This window comes from Plectropomus leopardus, chromosome 20 (assembly GCF_026936395.1).
Source record: "Plectropomus leopardus strain MGB_pleo_1.0 chromosome 20, ASM2693639v1, whole genome shotgun sequence".
Classification (NCBI taxonomy): domain Eukaryota; kingdom Metazoa; phylum Chordata; class Actinopteri; order Perciformes; family Serranidae; genus Plectropomus; species Plectropomus leopardus.
Genome location: NC_142195.1, coordinates 1,116,259 through 1,131,201, shown reverse-complemented (window position 1 = coordinate 1,131,201; position 14,943 = coordinate 1,116,259). Strand labels below are relative to the sequence as shown.

General features: G+C 37.5%; 1 protein-coding gene across 1 annotated transcript; it reads left to right on the top strand.

Moving 5' to 3' along the window:
* Positions 1-3,315: 3,315 nt before the first annotated feature.
* Positions 3,316-14,584, top strand: psmb10 (proteasome 20S subunit beta 10). The gene is made up of 8 exons (XM_042509551.2): positions 3,316-3,501; positions 5,209-5,302; positions 6,865-6,962; positions 9,699-9,839; positions 9,976-10,091; positions 10,843-10,901; positions 12,121-12,272; positions 14,300-14,584. Exons 1-8 carry the CDS (start codon positions 3,437-3,439, stop codon positions 14,409-14,411), a joined length of 837 nt encoding a protein of 278 aa, XP_042365485.1. The 5' UTR covers positions 3,316-3,436; the 3' UTR covers positions 14,412-14,584.
* The last annotated feature ends 359 nt before the right edge of the window (positions 14,585-14,943 follow it).

Genomic DNA, 14,943 nt, shown 5'->3' with positions numbered 1-14,943 from the left:
TGCAATTGGCGGGACGTTTTTTGTGAAGTTGTTTTTTGCGTCTTTTGCCATGTTTTTGAAAGACGTAACTTATTTGCTCAGTTTTCAAAGTTTTAAATACTTGTGAAGGCATCTGAATGCATTATAAAAACATTGATGTTGATCTAAATCTCAAATGGTTAACTTTCCCGAAGCTTTCAGTATAGGTTACTTTATAAAACTGGCACAAAAATTGGATGGATTATATGAAACAGGATTTACGTAAATGGATCAAAATGATCTGGAATAAATTTTTGGAACTGGACCCAGGATCATTTTTTTAGGGTTTGTATGGTCATGAGAAACCTGGAAAGTCATAAAATTTGCAAATAGTAGTTTCCAGGCCTGGAGAATTTCCAGAAAACTAGATATGCCCTGAAAGTATTAACATAACATCTCTTATTAACATAAGAGATACAAAATTTCATTAAAAAATGTCATGTCATGTTAAAACAGTCAACATGTGCACTTTTCCTGTGTGGACCTGACTGTGAAAATTGGACCTTATTCATCATAACCCGATATACGATTTTTGTTTCGAAGTACTCTAAAATGGTTGGTGGGGGGAATTTTCCGCAGACCATAAACAGGTTGATATGTTGCTCTGAGCCTGAATGAAAGAGATAATTAAGTGTTTGACAGATATTGATCAGTGATCACTCAGAGCTAATGCTGAAAGTATTAATATGACCAGAACATTGAAATATACTTTGCGAGATGAGAGTTATTTGTCACAATGTGACTGTGTGCATCCTGCGTCCAAAGTGCCACCATCACCCCTCCACATGAGAGTGACTTTGACTATGAACTCAGATTTCTTGTTTACTCACTATTTTTGACTTTACTTATATCTTACTCCACCACCTGAGCCGGTGCCGCTGACTGTGGACAAAAAAAAGTAAGTTTGGGCCTCTGATATGTAAACAAAGTGGACTTGGAACAGAATATAATCTAAAGACAAAGTAAGCAATGTGCATCACTGTATTGGCAATCTTTTTATCCACATAATATGTTTATCCATACTTTTTTAAATCATTCAAATATTGATTTAATAACTATTCTTCATCATACTTTATTTTTATCCTGCTTCACCACCACCTGAGCTGCCGCTGCTCACTGAGGATTAAAGGGTGAGTATGAGCCTCTGATTAATATCACGATAAATAATGTATGTTACTGTGTAAACTAGCCACTTATTTATCCTTATTTAATACATCACAGATGATCTGTGTTACTCTGCAGCATGATGTGCACCAATACACACACACACACAGCGGAGGAGGAAGACACAGACTCAGTGCTCCCGCTGCACATCTATGGTTACCTTGACTACAGGGGAGAAATGCTTACATCTGGGGGTTTTGTATGCCTGTATGTTGTGCTGTACACTTGTGACAGGATTACACAAAACACATGTCAATATTAGGTGTAAAAACTGTCATCTTAATTTTTCAAATTCAGATGTTTGCTGCTGCATTCAATGAAACACTCAGTCATATAAAGTAACAGTATGTATTATGAGATTCATTCGTGGTGTTTAGTACATGTCAAGCTTTAAAAACAGTGAATCAGTTGCAGATGCCATAAAATGCATTACTGGTTAAAATGCAGCTTTAACAGTTCTGACACCAGGAGTCTCTTTTAATGAGCAGTCACGCTGAGTCATCTGGATCACAGTGTCATTTAAAGTGTTGCCACATATTGGAAAGTTGTGAGAAACCATCACAGAGATCAGGTTAGTAAGGAGATGAACACACTGGATAGGCTGTGAACACTTCAGAAAAAGAAAAGAGGAAAGAAGTGTATGGAGGCCTCTTCAGCCAGAAGATCTCTCTCTCTCACACACACACACCACCTCCTTTATATCAACACAAATCTATGACTGTAACAGGACATTTAGATGCTGAGCATATATCTATATTTGGTGTTTGAGACATTTAAAAGCCTGATTCTGCTGGCATGTTTCTTATGTAAATAAGTTTTGTGTGATGAAAGTATTGAATGAAGTAATTAAGCATGACTTTGGGTGTTTAAGATAAACATAAAAGATGCTTCCTCCACAACAAGCTCTTTTTCAAGGCAATAGGTTTCCCAAATAAGTAATGTAAAATCGACTTGTGAGATCTACAGTTTAGCCTTCATTTTGACATGTAATCCCAGTTAGAGCACTGGTTATCAGGATTCAGTCCACTGAAAAATGTGTATCTGGATTCAGGTGATCCAATCCAACGTTGCTTTGAAAAAAAAATCCACAAAAGTCAGATGGATAATCTGATCCTGGACAGTAAACATGGGATTTCAAAATGTGGATCATCCTGATTCACATTAAATTTTCTGAACAGCTTGCCCTGGATCAAAGGTGTCCCGATGCTGCTGAAGTTTTGAACAACAATGATCTGATTTCAGAATTCCCTCTCTACTCTGAGCAACCCATTTTCAAGATTTAACCCATTCCTATAGCTGAAATAGAATCATTACTTCTGAAGAACAGGGCTCTGGCTTCATTTTGACGCTTTTTTAGTTTCCAGACTGTTCTGAAGGCAACTTTTAATACACTGCAAAAAATAACAGCAAATTTAATTAAGCACTTCATTTGAGGCTCGTGAGCCTGAGAATCAAATATTTTCCTGAAAGTGACGTCAGTGAAACGTCAGCCCAACTAGCAGGGAACGCTCCCCCAACATTGGCTAATGTTATCTACAAGTTGTAATAATGTTTTAAAGCGAAGGTTTTAATCTAATGTTCGAAGAGCCTTTTAAGTATGTTTATCATATTGGAAAATATGTAAATTCCTGTAAGGTCAAACTCTGACTAAGACGTAACTTTTTAACTGCAACATTCTGAGAATGTTTGGTGATGTTGAGAGGTGACAGATCATAGAATGTTCTTTTATAATGTTACATGAAAACAAAGGAAGAACATTTTAAAGGAAACATTCAGAACATTCTATTGAGGACTGAGATTACAGACAATTTTTATGAAACTGTAATGTAATGTGATATGTTAACATAAAAAAAACCCAAAACTTTTGAAGATTTTTTGATTTTCATAAAGAATGTTAACCTAAATTTTTTAAATTTTTTAAGAGATAAAAAAATGCTAGCTGGGTTAGAATAAAATCTTTTCCTAAAACCGAGGGAGTGAGAAATAGTATTAGAAGGAACTGAAATGGTAGACAAGTGGACAATTTCTCCAGGCTTGTCAAGGAAAAATCAAATGAAAACAATTGTTTGGTTAATGTGTATATTTTTTACAGTGGAGAGCAGGAAGGCTTGGCTTGGTGATCAAAGTGAAAGTAAAAGTAAAAAGCGGTAAAAAGCGCTGACACGCCGTCACACGGGGCTGCTGGGGGTTTGTTGTCTTCAGTTGAGAATCAGACCGCAGTTTGATCTTCATCTCCTCTTATTTCACTGTGAAGATGCTCCACAGTCTGAAAGCCACTGAGCTGCAGGGCGGAGGATTCTGCTTCGACAACAGCCGCAGGTACACGTACACACACACACACAGACACTGCTGCTGTTCTGTCACTGCTGACATGGTGGCCGACACAATTGCGGAAACACCATCACGATCACTGTCAGTGGGAGCTGTACAATGTAGAGACACACTGCAGCGTATAAAGTGTGTGAACATTTAAAGGTGGAATGTTGAAAATTTTCAACAACTTTCTACTTTTCCTGTTTTTTTTTCTTGTCAGAGGAATAGAGGAGACTGGGGATGGTTGTAGCACGTTTTGTCTCAGCACCTATAACTTGATGAACATTTGGAGTCCTCAATTTTTGACACTAAGTACTCTTACTCTCTTGATTACAAATATCATTTTCTTAGCTTCTCCAACTGTATCACATAATCCATTATTTGATGTCAAATGCAAGAAGGTTCCAATGTGACAACCTGCCCCACTACCAGGGTAAAAATCATACCATGACAAAAATTACTCATGAAAACTGATACATATACTAATAAACAGTTCTCCCTAAGACCTAACTCATTAACCTGTACCTGCCTGATGCATAGTGCATCACATGGAGTCCAGGACAAGTCTGCTGCCTCAGTAAAGTAACCACTCAGGACCTCCTCTTTCAGTGCATTGAAGACTTTTTGACTACGTTATTTATTTATTTAGAAATTCAGTATCTTCTCAATGTCACATTGCAGGTAGAGCATTCTTTGGGGACAGACCTGACTGTCTCTCCCTGCCTCAAGCACTTCAGTTTTTTCTTCTCCAGTTCTCATGGCATGCTGACAAAATGAATAGGATAGAGAAACTGTGTTTAGTTGTTATTGAGGTTAGTTACTTTTTTAAAAGTTGTAACAATCATCCCCACTCCAGTCAGCCAGTGTTTAGAGAGTTGAAGCAGCATGATGGCTTGAAATGATCAAAGATGAAATGAGCCACATTCACACATACCCCAGCGTCTCTAATCTAATAAAAGTTACATAATTCTAATTTCAGCAGTATCAGTACTAATCAAAAAAGTACTTTTTACACCCAAAAATCAGTATTTTGACTGTGAAATCTGTAAATATCTTTGCACCGCTATGAACTTTCACAAGCAAGGTCAGGAAGGAAGGGGTCACACAGGCATCACATGACTCATAGGTCATTCCTTCTTGGACAAAGTGGTGCTGCTACAACCATCCCCAGTCTCTAAAATCCTTTTAACTTCATGTATCAGAGAAAATATTTTTACAAACAAAATATATTAAAAAATAACAAATGCATGCTGACTGAAGGCACAGCCCATAATTGTTTGATTATGTGACATCTACGTACAACCAACATTCAGTAGATCCCCGTATATGATTGAGTTTGAGTATTTATGTTACACAACAATGTCTGTTTTTCAATTGATGCAGATAGAAAATAAACTGTAGGTAACTGTTTTTACAAATATTAATAATGTGAACATTTGAACATGTGAACATGATTTATTTCTGTCTAATTGTTAAAGTTAAAGCACATCACTTAGTCACCCAAATGTGGCATGACTTTTCTCTGAGCCAGTAGCTCAGTCCGTCCCTGTGGTGCTGTGGCACTGTAATATACTGTACTTCTAACATTTATAGATATCCATCATTGGGCAGTATCTAAAACGGCAGGGTGACAGGAGAAAGGAGGGTTTTAATGAATCGACACTAAGATGAGCGTCTCTGTTTGTCTGTCTCATGCTCACTTACCGTGTGCAGGAATGCAGTGCTGGAGTCCAGTTTGTCCGAGGTGGGCTACAAAGCCCCTAGTGCCAGAAAGACAGGGACCACCATCGCTGGGATTGTTTACAAGGTGAGGATCAGCTGTTAGTGTTCACACTGACACACACATAAAGTGACTTAACCCTAGAATACCTGAGCAAATTGGCTCAATGTCTTTAAAAACATAGGTAAAAGGTATTGAGCAACCTATGAAAAAATGGCCCAAAAGTTTGTAAAAAGAACACTTAAAGTACCTTAAAACTGAAAAAAAAACCTCAGAAAAATTAAGTAAAAGAAAAAACAAATTAACAAAAGAAATAATCTTTAAGAAATCTTAAACATAATAATTCCATAAAATAATTAAATATATATAATTAGGATAATTAGCTTTAGCTTTTTAAAAAAATTCTTCTAAATCTACTCATTTCCTGCAATTTGCAGAACATTTCTTACCAAGTTGCTCATTGCCTTTTTTGTCCATGTTCTCCATGTTCTCCAAAATCTGTCAGATTTTGAAGGTTTAAATACCTGCGAATGAGTCTGAATGCAGCACAAGAAAAGTGATGCCAGTACAGGTTTCAAAGGGTTAACAGACATTTATTTCAATAAAAATCTGTAAGATTATTACTTAAGATTTTAACTTTCACTTATCACTCAATATAAAGAAAATATATTTCAATGACACAATCAAAAGTTATTTTAAACATTTGGGTCCACTGTGCTGTATTCTGTCTCTATAAACAAAAGCACTTAAAGTGACCCGACTTTGGCTGTTCTACCTGTTGCTCTTTACAGAGCTGGAAGCAATCTAGATCAGAGTGATCCAATCCAATATTGCTTAAAAAAGGGGGAACAAAAACAGCCAGAAAATGGAAAAAAAATAAAGAAAAAAGGTAAAAAAGGTAAGCTGAGCCTGACTAACAGAACATGAGATTCTGAAATCTGCATCATTATAATCTACATTAAATGTTTTGAACAACTGGCCTCAGGAGCTTAAAGGAGCCAGCTGATGTTTTTGGAAATATGCTTTGCTTGCATTATTTCCTAGACTGTTGCTTTAAATGACTAACTGTGAAAAAAAGGTCTCTCCTTTTGGATTTAAGGTGTGTGGAAACTTTTAAAAAGCAGCTTAAGACCACTTTGTTCAGTCTCACTTTGGTGTAGTTTAGTGTTGAATGTCTTTTCTGTGTTTAGCATGATATCTTTTATGATTTTTGATTTGATTTATTTCAAACATGTATAAAAGAAAAAAGAGAAGCAGACAGACATTTTTTTTTACAGACAATGAAAAACACAAAGCAAAGAAATGATCAAGCTGGACTTGATGACTTGGTTTATATATTAGAAAAGGAGTGAGATGAAGTACTAATACATTTAATTCCACCCCTTATCCACAAGTCACTGAATTTTAATTAACCTGTGTCCTTTTTCATGTAATAGCATGATTTCTGCATTTCATATATGTTGTTTTGTCTTTTGCTCGCCGTGTTTTTTTTGTGAGGCAATTTATCATATTAAGTATACATATTATTAGAACTCTGTTTTCCTGTTGTTACACATATCTGAAATGAACCTGGAAGCTGTTTTAGTGTTTAGGGAGCAGACTGTAGACTTCAGCCAGGTATAATGAGTGTTTCCTGTCCTTGTTCCCAGGATGGAGTGATCCTGGGAGCAGACACCAGGGCCACAGACGACATGGTGGTGGCCGACAAGAACTGCATGAAGATTCACTACATCGCTCCAAAGATCTAGTGAGTCAAAGCAGAGTGCTGATCAGTCCCACAGCACCACAGAACTGACTGTGTTTCTTTGCAGTATTTCACAATATTCCTTTATTTATTAGTAGGAGTTTTATTTTCTATAGGTTGGTTCAGGGTGTTTGTAATACATGTTATGCTTTATTATTTTTTTGTACTTTTTTTGTATTTCACATTCCTTTCCATGTTTCAACTAAAGAAAGAATATGAGTTCAACACATATAAAACTACACATATTCTCTGTAGCTTCCTGTCATCTCTAGGATTGGTTTTGAAATGTCACTTTTCAAAATGCCACGCTTTATGTAGAAAGTCTTCTTTGTATTTGAAGGAGTTGTTGTGTCATCTGATCTCTGTGAGGAGCACCGACTCTTCATGAGACTGCAGGTTGTGTGAGGGTTAAGGCTGCATTTTTCCAAAGGGCGTGAACAACGTCTGAGTAATATAGAAAACTGATTTTGGGCATTTTTCACTCTTTATGTTTTAAGATGCTTTTTAAAAGCTTTCAATCTAAGATCTGAGTATGAAAAAAAAAACAATTAAAAGACGCCCAGTCATTTTAGGGTCAAACTCCACCTCTCTGCATCCTGATAGAATGACAATCAATACACCCAAAATCATCAGCTTCCCATCAGTGCATTTCTCTTTTCATCAGTGGAACATTTGACAGATATATCTCTGGATAAACTTTGGGGTCATCAGTAACATCTAAACACAATTTGCATGAGAACTTTTAGTTTGGGTGTCACAGCTGTCAATCATGGTGGAAAATCCCTTCTTTGCAAAATTTATTAGCTCATTATCACCAAAGTTATCATAAAAACGATCACTTTAACAATCTTCAGGGTGATGAGAACTACCTTCACTGTCAGAAACCATCTTTGGAAAAAAAATATTTGGTGTGTACTTTGAGGTTTTAGTTTGGCCTATGACCACTCACTAACATGGAGGGGCGGGCTTTGTGACCTGTACTGCAGTCAGACACCAGGGAGCGATCCAGATTGAAATGTTACATCTTGGGGGAGCTGTCGTGTTGTCCATCTTTATACACAGTCTGTGGTTGAACCTGTAAGGAAACAAAGATCAGTCTCCTGTTAGAGTAGCTCACAGGTCACATCATGGGAAGCTGCCAACTAGCTGCTAGTAGGATTAGATGTTTTGTTTTACTTTTCTGCAGAAGACAACAACTGCCATGTTTCCAATTTCTTTTAAAGTTGTTATCTCAAGATCAGAAGTTGTTAATTTTGTTATCCCAAGAAAACGAGCTTTGTTATCTTGTGATAACGAGTCAGGTTCTTTTGTTGCCTCAAGAAAATGACTGCCCGCAAAAAATCTTGCCACTCTGGGGGTGTAGCTGCTCAAGCCACCACATCTCTCAGAGACTGAAGTTTGACCGTGAAGTTACTGTGCTGTGTTTATTTATTTTTCAGGTTTTCTCATTAAAAAACTTCTAAAAAGCATCCTTGAAAAATTAAAAGGGCAAAAATATGTCTGTGGTCTTCCACCATCTGATCTAATCAGCCTGAGCACACCATTGCCTTCACCAAGATAAATCAGTGATCTGCCACATATAGGATTATTTAGCGCCTGTTTGGTGGGCATTTTGAGCAATTGCTGGCTTGGCCCTCAACGCCCAAATTTGCCAATATATAAATCTACATCTATGCCTAATGTGCTGTTTTCATTGCTAAATACGCAATTGTTCTGCTTAACTGCTGCACTCTATCCCAGCAAAGACTTAGCAGGACAGGATGAGGCAGCTGTAGCTTGGTTGGTACAGCAGGTTGTCCAATACTTATTTGGTGCTTTGGCCCCCAGTGTTATGGATTGTTTTCTGGCAGACCCAAAAACAGAAACACAAGTTAGTGGTGGTGTAAAGACAGGATTTATTGGAGTAAGGAATGAAGGTAGTTCGAGGAGGTAAGCAGGCAGGTGGTTTGGAGACGAGGACAGGTTGGGTGAGGTGGACAGGAGGTTTCCTGGAGCAGATGATTGGCATAGGGGTTTGTGGTAGCGGTGGTGTGGTCGGCAGGCAGTGAGACACAGGAGAACTGAGCAAACAACAGAAGACAGTGGTGACCACAAGGCAAGACAACAACACCAAGTCAAAAAACGCTAGCAATCAAGTAGTTTAGGAGGCTCAAGAGTCACTGGCAAAGACGGAACAATCTGGCACCGTTGATGAGCTGATTTGAAGCAGGTCCGTCTCAGCAGATGACCAGGGTAACGCCCACCAGCTTACACACACACACACACACACACACACACACACACACACGCACACATACACACTCACACACACACACACACACAGGACACATGGAAGGATCAAGTGAAGGGAAAATCAAGGGAAAAGGAGAGGGAAGAACATGAAGGAGGAAAACAGGGGAAAAGGCACAACTAAATGTGGCTGTAATGGCAGCCACCGTAACACCCAGGTCCTTCTTGGCTCGTGTTTAAGGCTCCTTGACAAAGACAGTCAACCTCAAATTTCTCCCAATAAGTATATTGTTATCATGTAACTGCCTACTTTATGTCTTAAGTATTTTAGAGGTTGTGATCTCATTTTTCTAAATATTGCTATTGTAATAATAAGTGATGTAACACAGTTAGTGTCTAGATGTTGTTAGCAGCACGAAAAAATGTGCTCTATGCAGCTAAGAGACAGGAAAAAGTTTCTAAAACGCTGGACTGTTTGACCCGTGAAACTGTGTCCTGTGTGTTATGCAGCTGCTGCGGGGCCGGCGTAGCTGCAGATGCAGAGATAACCACACAGATCATGGCGTCCAACGTCGAACTGCACATGCTCAACACCGGGCGACCCCCACTGGTCACCATGGTAACCCGACAGCTGAAACAGATGCTGTTCAGGTGATGGAAACAGAGATATAAAGGAAACAGAACACAAGTCACCGATTATCAGATGTAACGTTTGTGTTTTCATGAGCAGCAGCCGTCCACTGAGAGAGCGGACAGCATGCTGGACTGATGTCTGTTTGCTTTTCAGGTACCAAGGTCATATTGGTTCTTCTCTGATCGTTGGAGGGGTCGATGTGACCGGAGCTCACCTGTACAGTGTTTATCCTCATGGCTCCTACGACAAGCTGCCTTTCGTTACCATGGGTATGTGTTTAACCCTTTCAAACCTAAGCATATTGGTTTGATTTCTTTTAAAAACACTGGAAAAGGCAATGAGCAGCTACAGAAGAAATGACCCATAAATGAGCAAGAATGAATAGAAATTACAAGAAAATTACCAGAAAATAAGCCCCCTCAAAAAAAAGAAAAGAAAAAAAAGTTAAGTGAAAAAAACAAAAAAAGAAAGAAAGAAAGAAAAAAGAAAAGACTTTTAAAAAAGTGCTTAGAAAAAAATTCTAATTCTGTTGCATAATTTTCAATATATAATTCTGTTGATTGTAAATATATTTTCTGGACATTCCTCCCTAGCTCATTTTTTTAGTTATTTTCTAAATCTACTAATTTACTGTAATTTGTAGGATATTTCTTGCCAAGTTGCTTATTGCCTTTTTCCTATGTTTTTGAAAGAAATCAAACTAATTTGCTCAGGCCTCAACAAGCTTTAAATACTTGCTGTGTCTTGGGGTTTGTGTGCAGCAAAAGAAAATGTAATCCAGGTTTTAAGGGGTTAATGTACTGTATACTTCTGTCTGTGGTGAACAGACGGGTCAGCATGTCAGATTTATTATTTTGACCATAAAAATGTAGTTGAATGAAGTAAGTTTGACTCTGTACAGGACCAGGCTTAATAACCAGACGAAACAACAGACAAAATATGAAAACTTCAGAAACAAAAATTGAAAAATTGAAAAAAAAGAAGACAATTTCAAACTTTTGAGTGTGCTTGTGGTTTCAGGCTCTGGATCTGCAGCTGCTGTGTCTGTATTTGAAGACAGATTCAAACCAAACATGGAGGTGAGACTAACTGAGTGCTTTCCTTTCTTGACAGATGTTCTGGAATGTGATGTCTGTTATTAAAAAAAGAGTTTATATTGGAAGCATGTTTTGCACTGCAAATGATGTCATCATGGAAATGTATGGGAAAATGTCTGTTGGATGTAAATATCTACCAACAAGAAAATAGAAACTGAAAAGAAAAGGGTGAATCGTCTACGTACAGAAGTAGAATAAACAACTACTGAATACCAAAAAAAAAATGTCTGTTTACAGTAACTACTGCGTAGTACACTCCAGCATCACAAACATGAAATGAAACATTGTTAAGCAAAGTTTTTAACCACCTAAAGTGGTCCATCTAGAAAAAAAGTCAATATCAGTCAAAGTAAACACTATACTGCTTTACCTTGCAGTCAGAAAAATGTTATCTACATCAAACTGAGGAGATAACAGTAAAACCAAGCAATGATGATTAAATACTATATAACACAAGATTCTGTTACTGTTTGGACTTTTTCTCACCTGAAATGTTTACAGAAATATATTTTAGTGCCCTCTTTAGCTTTAATTTTAGAGTGTGTGAGCAAGAAGCAGGTGCCAAACTGTTTCCTGTACTGTGAAAAAGGCCATATTGTTTCCCGTGGAAAAATGGCAACATTTGCATTGCAAGTCACTAACCAGCAGGAGAGTTTATTTTTTCTGGTATGGCACAGTGCATTCTGGTAGTTGTAGGTTTTCTAGCTCAGTTATACGGTTGACAAAATGTAAGTGTAAGGGAAGGACTGTGTGACGGTCAGGTAAAGTAAAGAAAATACTCTCAATACAGCATCCACAGACTGATAGTGAGTATTTTAGTTTGGCTAAAATATATTTTGCTGCTGACCCCCATCCACTGTAATGTAATGCTGAGCTTCAGTGGTGCCACTCCCATCTGCTTCTTCAAACAGGCAGCGTACTGACCACCAGCTACTGTATGTAATACACTGACTATGGTTTAGTACCTTATACAGCCCCTCTTTAAAAAATCGGGTTGATCTTGAAAATCAATCTATACAAAAAAATAATTTTCATCTTTGTCACATCCTCCAATATGTCCACTAGAGGATGGATTGCATCTCTAGTTGTTATTCAGTGTTTAGTACCGATTCAATCTGGTCTACTTCTGTCATGATCTCTTCTATTATTCTGCCTAACATTTTCCCCTCCTGTTTTTTTCCTCCTCCTCTTTCCCTGTCAGCTTGAAGAGGCCAAGCAGCTCGTACGAGATGCCATTGCTGCAGGGATTTTCTGTGACCTGGGTTCAGGCAGTAACGTGGACCTGTGTGTTATCACTGACGCTGGAGTGGACTACCTGCGAGGCTATGACAAGCCTGCGACAAAGGGCAAAAGGTGAGCCACCTTTTGTCAGAGGAGAAGTCATGTGATCTTTCTTTTTATGGTTTATCAATTTTTTAAAAAGTTTTTTTTTAATTAATTTCTTTATTATTAAGCGCAAGTTTACATATATTTCACAAACATTCATGTTTGTTTACAATGTGCTGGTCCTTTCATATGGCCTTACATGACTGAGTCATCATAATGCAGTGAAAGAAAAGGAGACTTCATTACTCACACTTTTCTTTTCATATTTTAACCCCCATTCCCTTCCTCCTTACCTCAGAACAACAGGACAGTAGTAATCAGAAATAATCTGAAGTATAAAACAAATAGCAATTAAAAGGAAATAATTAGAATTTTAAAATAATAATAATAATAATAATAATAATAATAATAATAATAATAATAACAACAAACAAAAATAAAACAAAACAAAACAAAACAAAAACACCATTTATGCCTAGTCTGACGGCTTCAAGTGACATTAAATGACAGTAAATCTTTGAGATCAGAGACTTCTGATTGGGGTTCAGCTCTAGGAGGTCATCCCAAGGCTGTCGAACCTGGAAATACCGGAATTCAATTCTTGAAAAGTCTGAAAAGTTGTAAAATACACCATCTTTGTAGATATCGTGGAAGCACTTAATTCCTTTGTGGTGCCACTGCCAGAAAAAAAAACATCTGTATATGGTGGGGGGAATAAATGGTTCTTTATTAAACGTATCCTAGGAGAGGCTGCTAGAAATTTGAAATGGCGCCTAAGTTGGAACCAGATTCGTAGCGTGGATCTCACCACTAGATTTTTTGTAAAGCCAGAGAGGTTTAGTGGCAAAGAAGATGTAACTAAAGCTTTGAGGGAGGAACCTTTACAGGACTGATTCTCAAGTCTACACCACAGGACCTCTGGGGATGTAAGCCTATACAATATTTTATAAATGTAAGCTGACCAGTAGTTTGACTGGAAATTAGGAAGAGCTAGACCCCTATTAAACTTACATTTTTGCAAAAGTGATTTATGGATCCTGGGAGCTTTTTTATTCCATAAAAAAGTTGAGATAATCTTTTCAGTTGTTTTAAAGAACTTATTGGACAGGAAAAAAGGAAAGGAAATTTTGGTTAAACATTCATTTTCACTGCATTAATCCTTCCCATAAGAGACAATGGTAAACTATTCCATCTCTCCATGTTGGCTTTGAGCTGTGTAATCAAAGGGAAGAAATTAGCAGAAAAGAGAGAGGGTAAACTCTGAGTTATATTTATCCCCAAATATTTAAACCCAGCAATTTTAAATTTGAAAGGAATATTGGTTTGCTGTATTTGTAGGGCTAGATTATTTATTGGATTGCAAATGCTTTTCAGTGAGTTGACTTTATATCCTGAGAATGAACGATGACAATGATTCTCTGCCTTCAACGGAATTACTACCTCTGGGGTTACTTCAGATTTTTTGGAATATATTACATTTAGGAGTGTTCTACCATTAAAGAAACGCTGTTGTCCTCTAATAAAACCTGTTTGTTCTTCTGATATTAGTTTAGGAAGAAATTTTTAAAGTCGCTTAGCAAGCAGTTCCACCAAAATCTTGGCATCAGCATTTATTAATGACACAGGTCTGTAAGATGAGCAAAGCGTAAGGTTCATATCACATTTCAGAAGTACTGTTATGGATGCTTGAGTTTGTGTTTGTGGTAGACTACCTAGCTCCAGAGATTTGTTATATACTGAAAGTAGAAGTGGTGTCAATTTATATTGAAATATTTTTAAAAATTCTATTGGGAAACCATCTGGTCCTTGGGCTTCATTATTTTGCATTGACTTTATTGCTGATAGTATTTCTTCTAATTTTAATGGGGAATCCAGTTCCTGACCATTGCTGATCTATATTAAGTATGTTTGAGGTAAGATTTTCAGTTTTAGTTTTTAGTGCTTTAGCGCCATGGCACTGTTTGACCGCATAGAGTACAGAGTAAAGCTCACAGTACAAAGAACTTAAAGCAAAACAGCTGAGACTTTTTTTTCTCTCTTTGTCTTTTTTTCAGAGAGGGACAGTACAGGTATAAGCCTGGCACCACAGCTGTCCTCACCAAAACTGTGACCCCGTTCTCCCTGGATGTGCTCGGCGAGTCTGTTCAGGTCATGGACACTGAATGAAATACAATGAAATGCTTCTTTTGGAATACAGTCTTTTCAGTATACAGTAGCACGTCATTGCACAAAAAAAAGCCAGTGTTGATCAGTGCATTTAAAGCAGGTTGTTTAATACCTTTAAAGCATCATTGCCTGTAAACAAAGTAGTCTACTAATAAAAGCTTCTGTTTGTTGCAGTGCCTCTGAGTTATTTGACCGCTACACTTGAAGAGCTTGAAGACTGTCATTTTGAAGTTTCAGGTTTTAGATTGTACTTTTGAAATGTTTATGCCTCCGTGCCAGCCACAGCTACAGGAATTTTTCAGGTTGTTCATCCTTCTGTCCCATTCTTGTGACCATAATATCTCAAGAACACCCTGAGGGAATTTCTTCAAATTTGGCAAATATTCCCTTGTAACAGTGATGTACTGATTGGATTTTGGTGATCATTGGTTGAATGTATAGGTCATTGTGAAGTTGTATTTATCTTATTCTCGTGAGCGCTTAATCTCATTAACACCTTAATAGATTTTTTTTAAAAATATGGCACAAACAT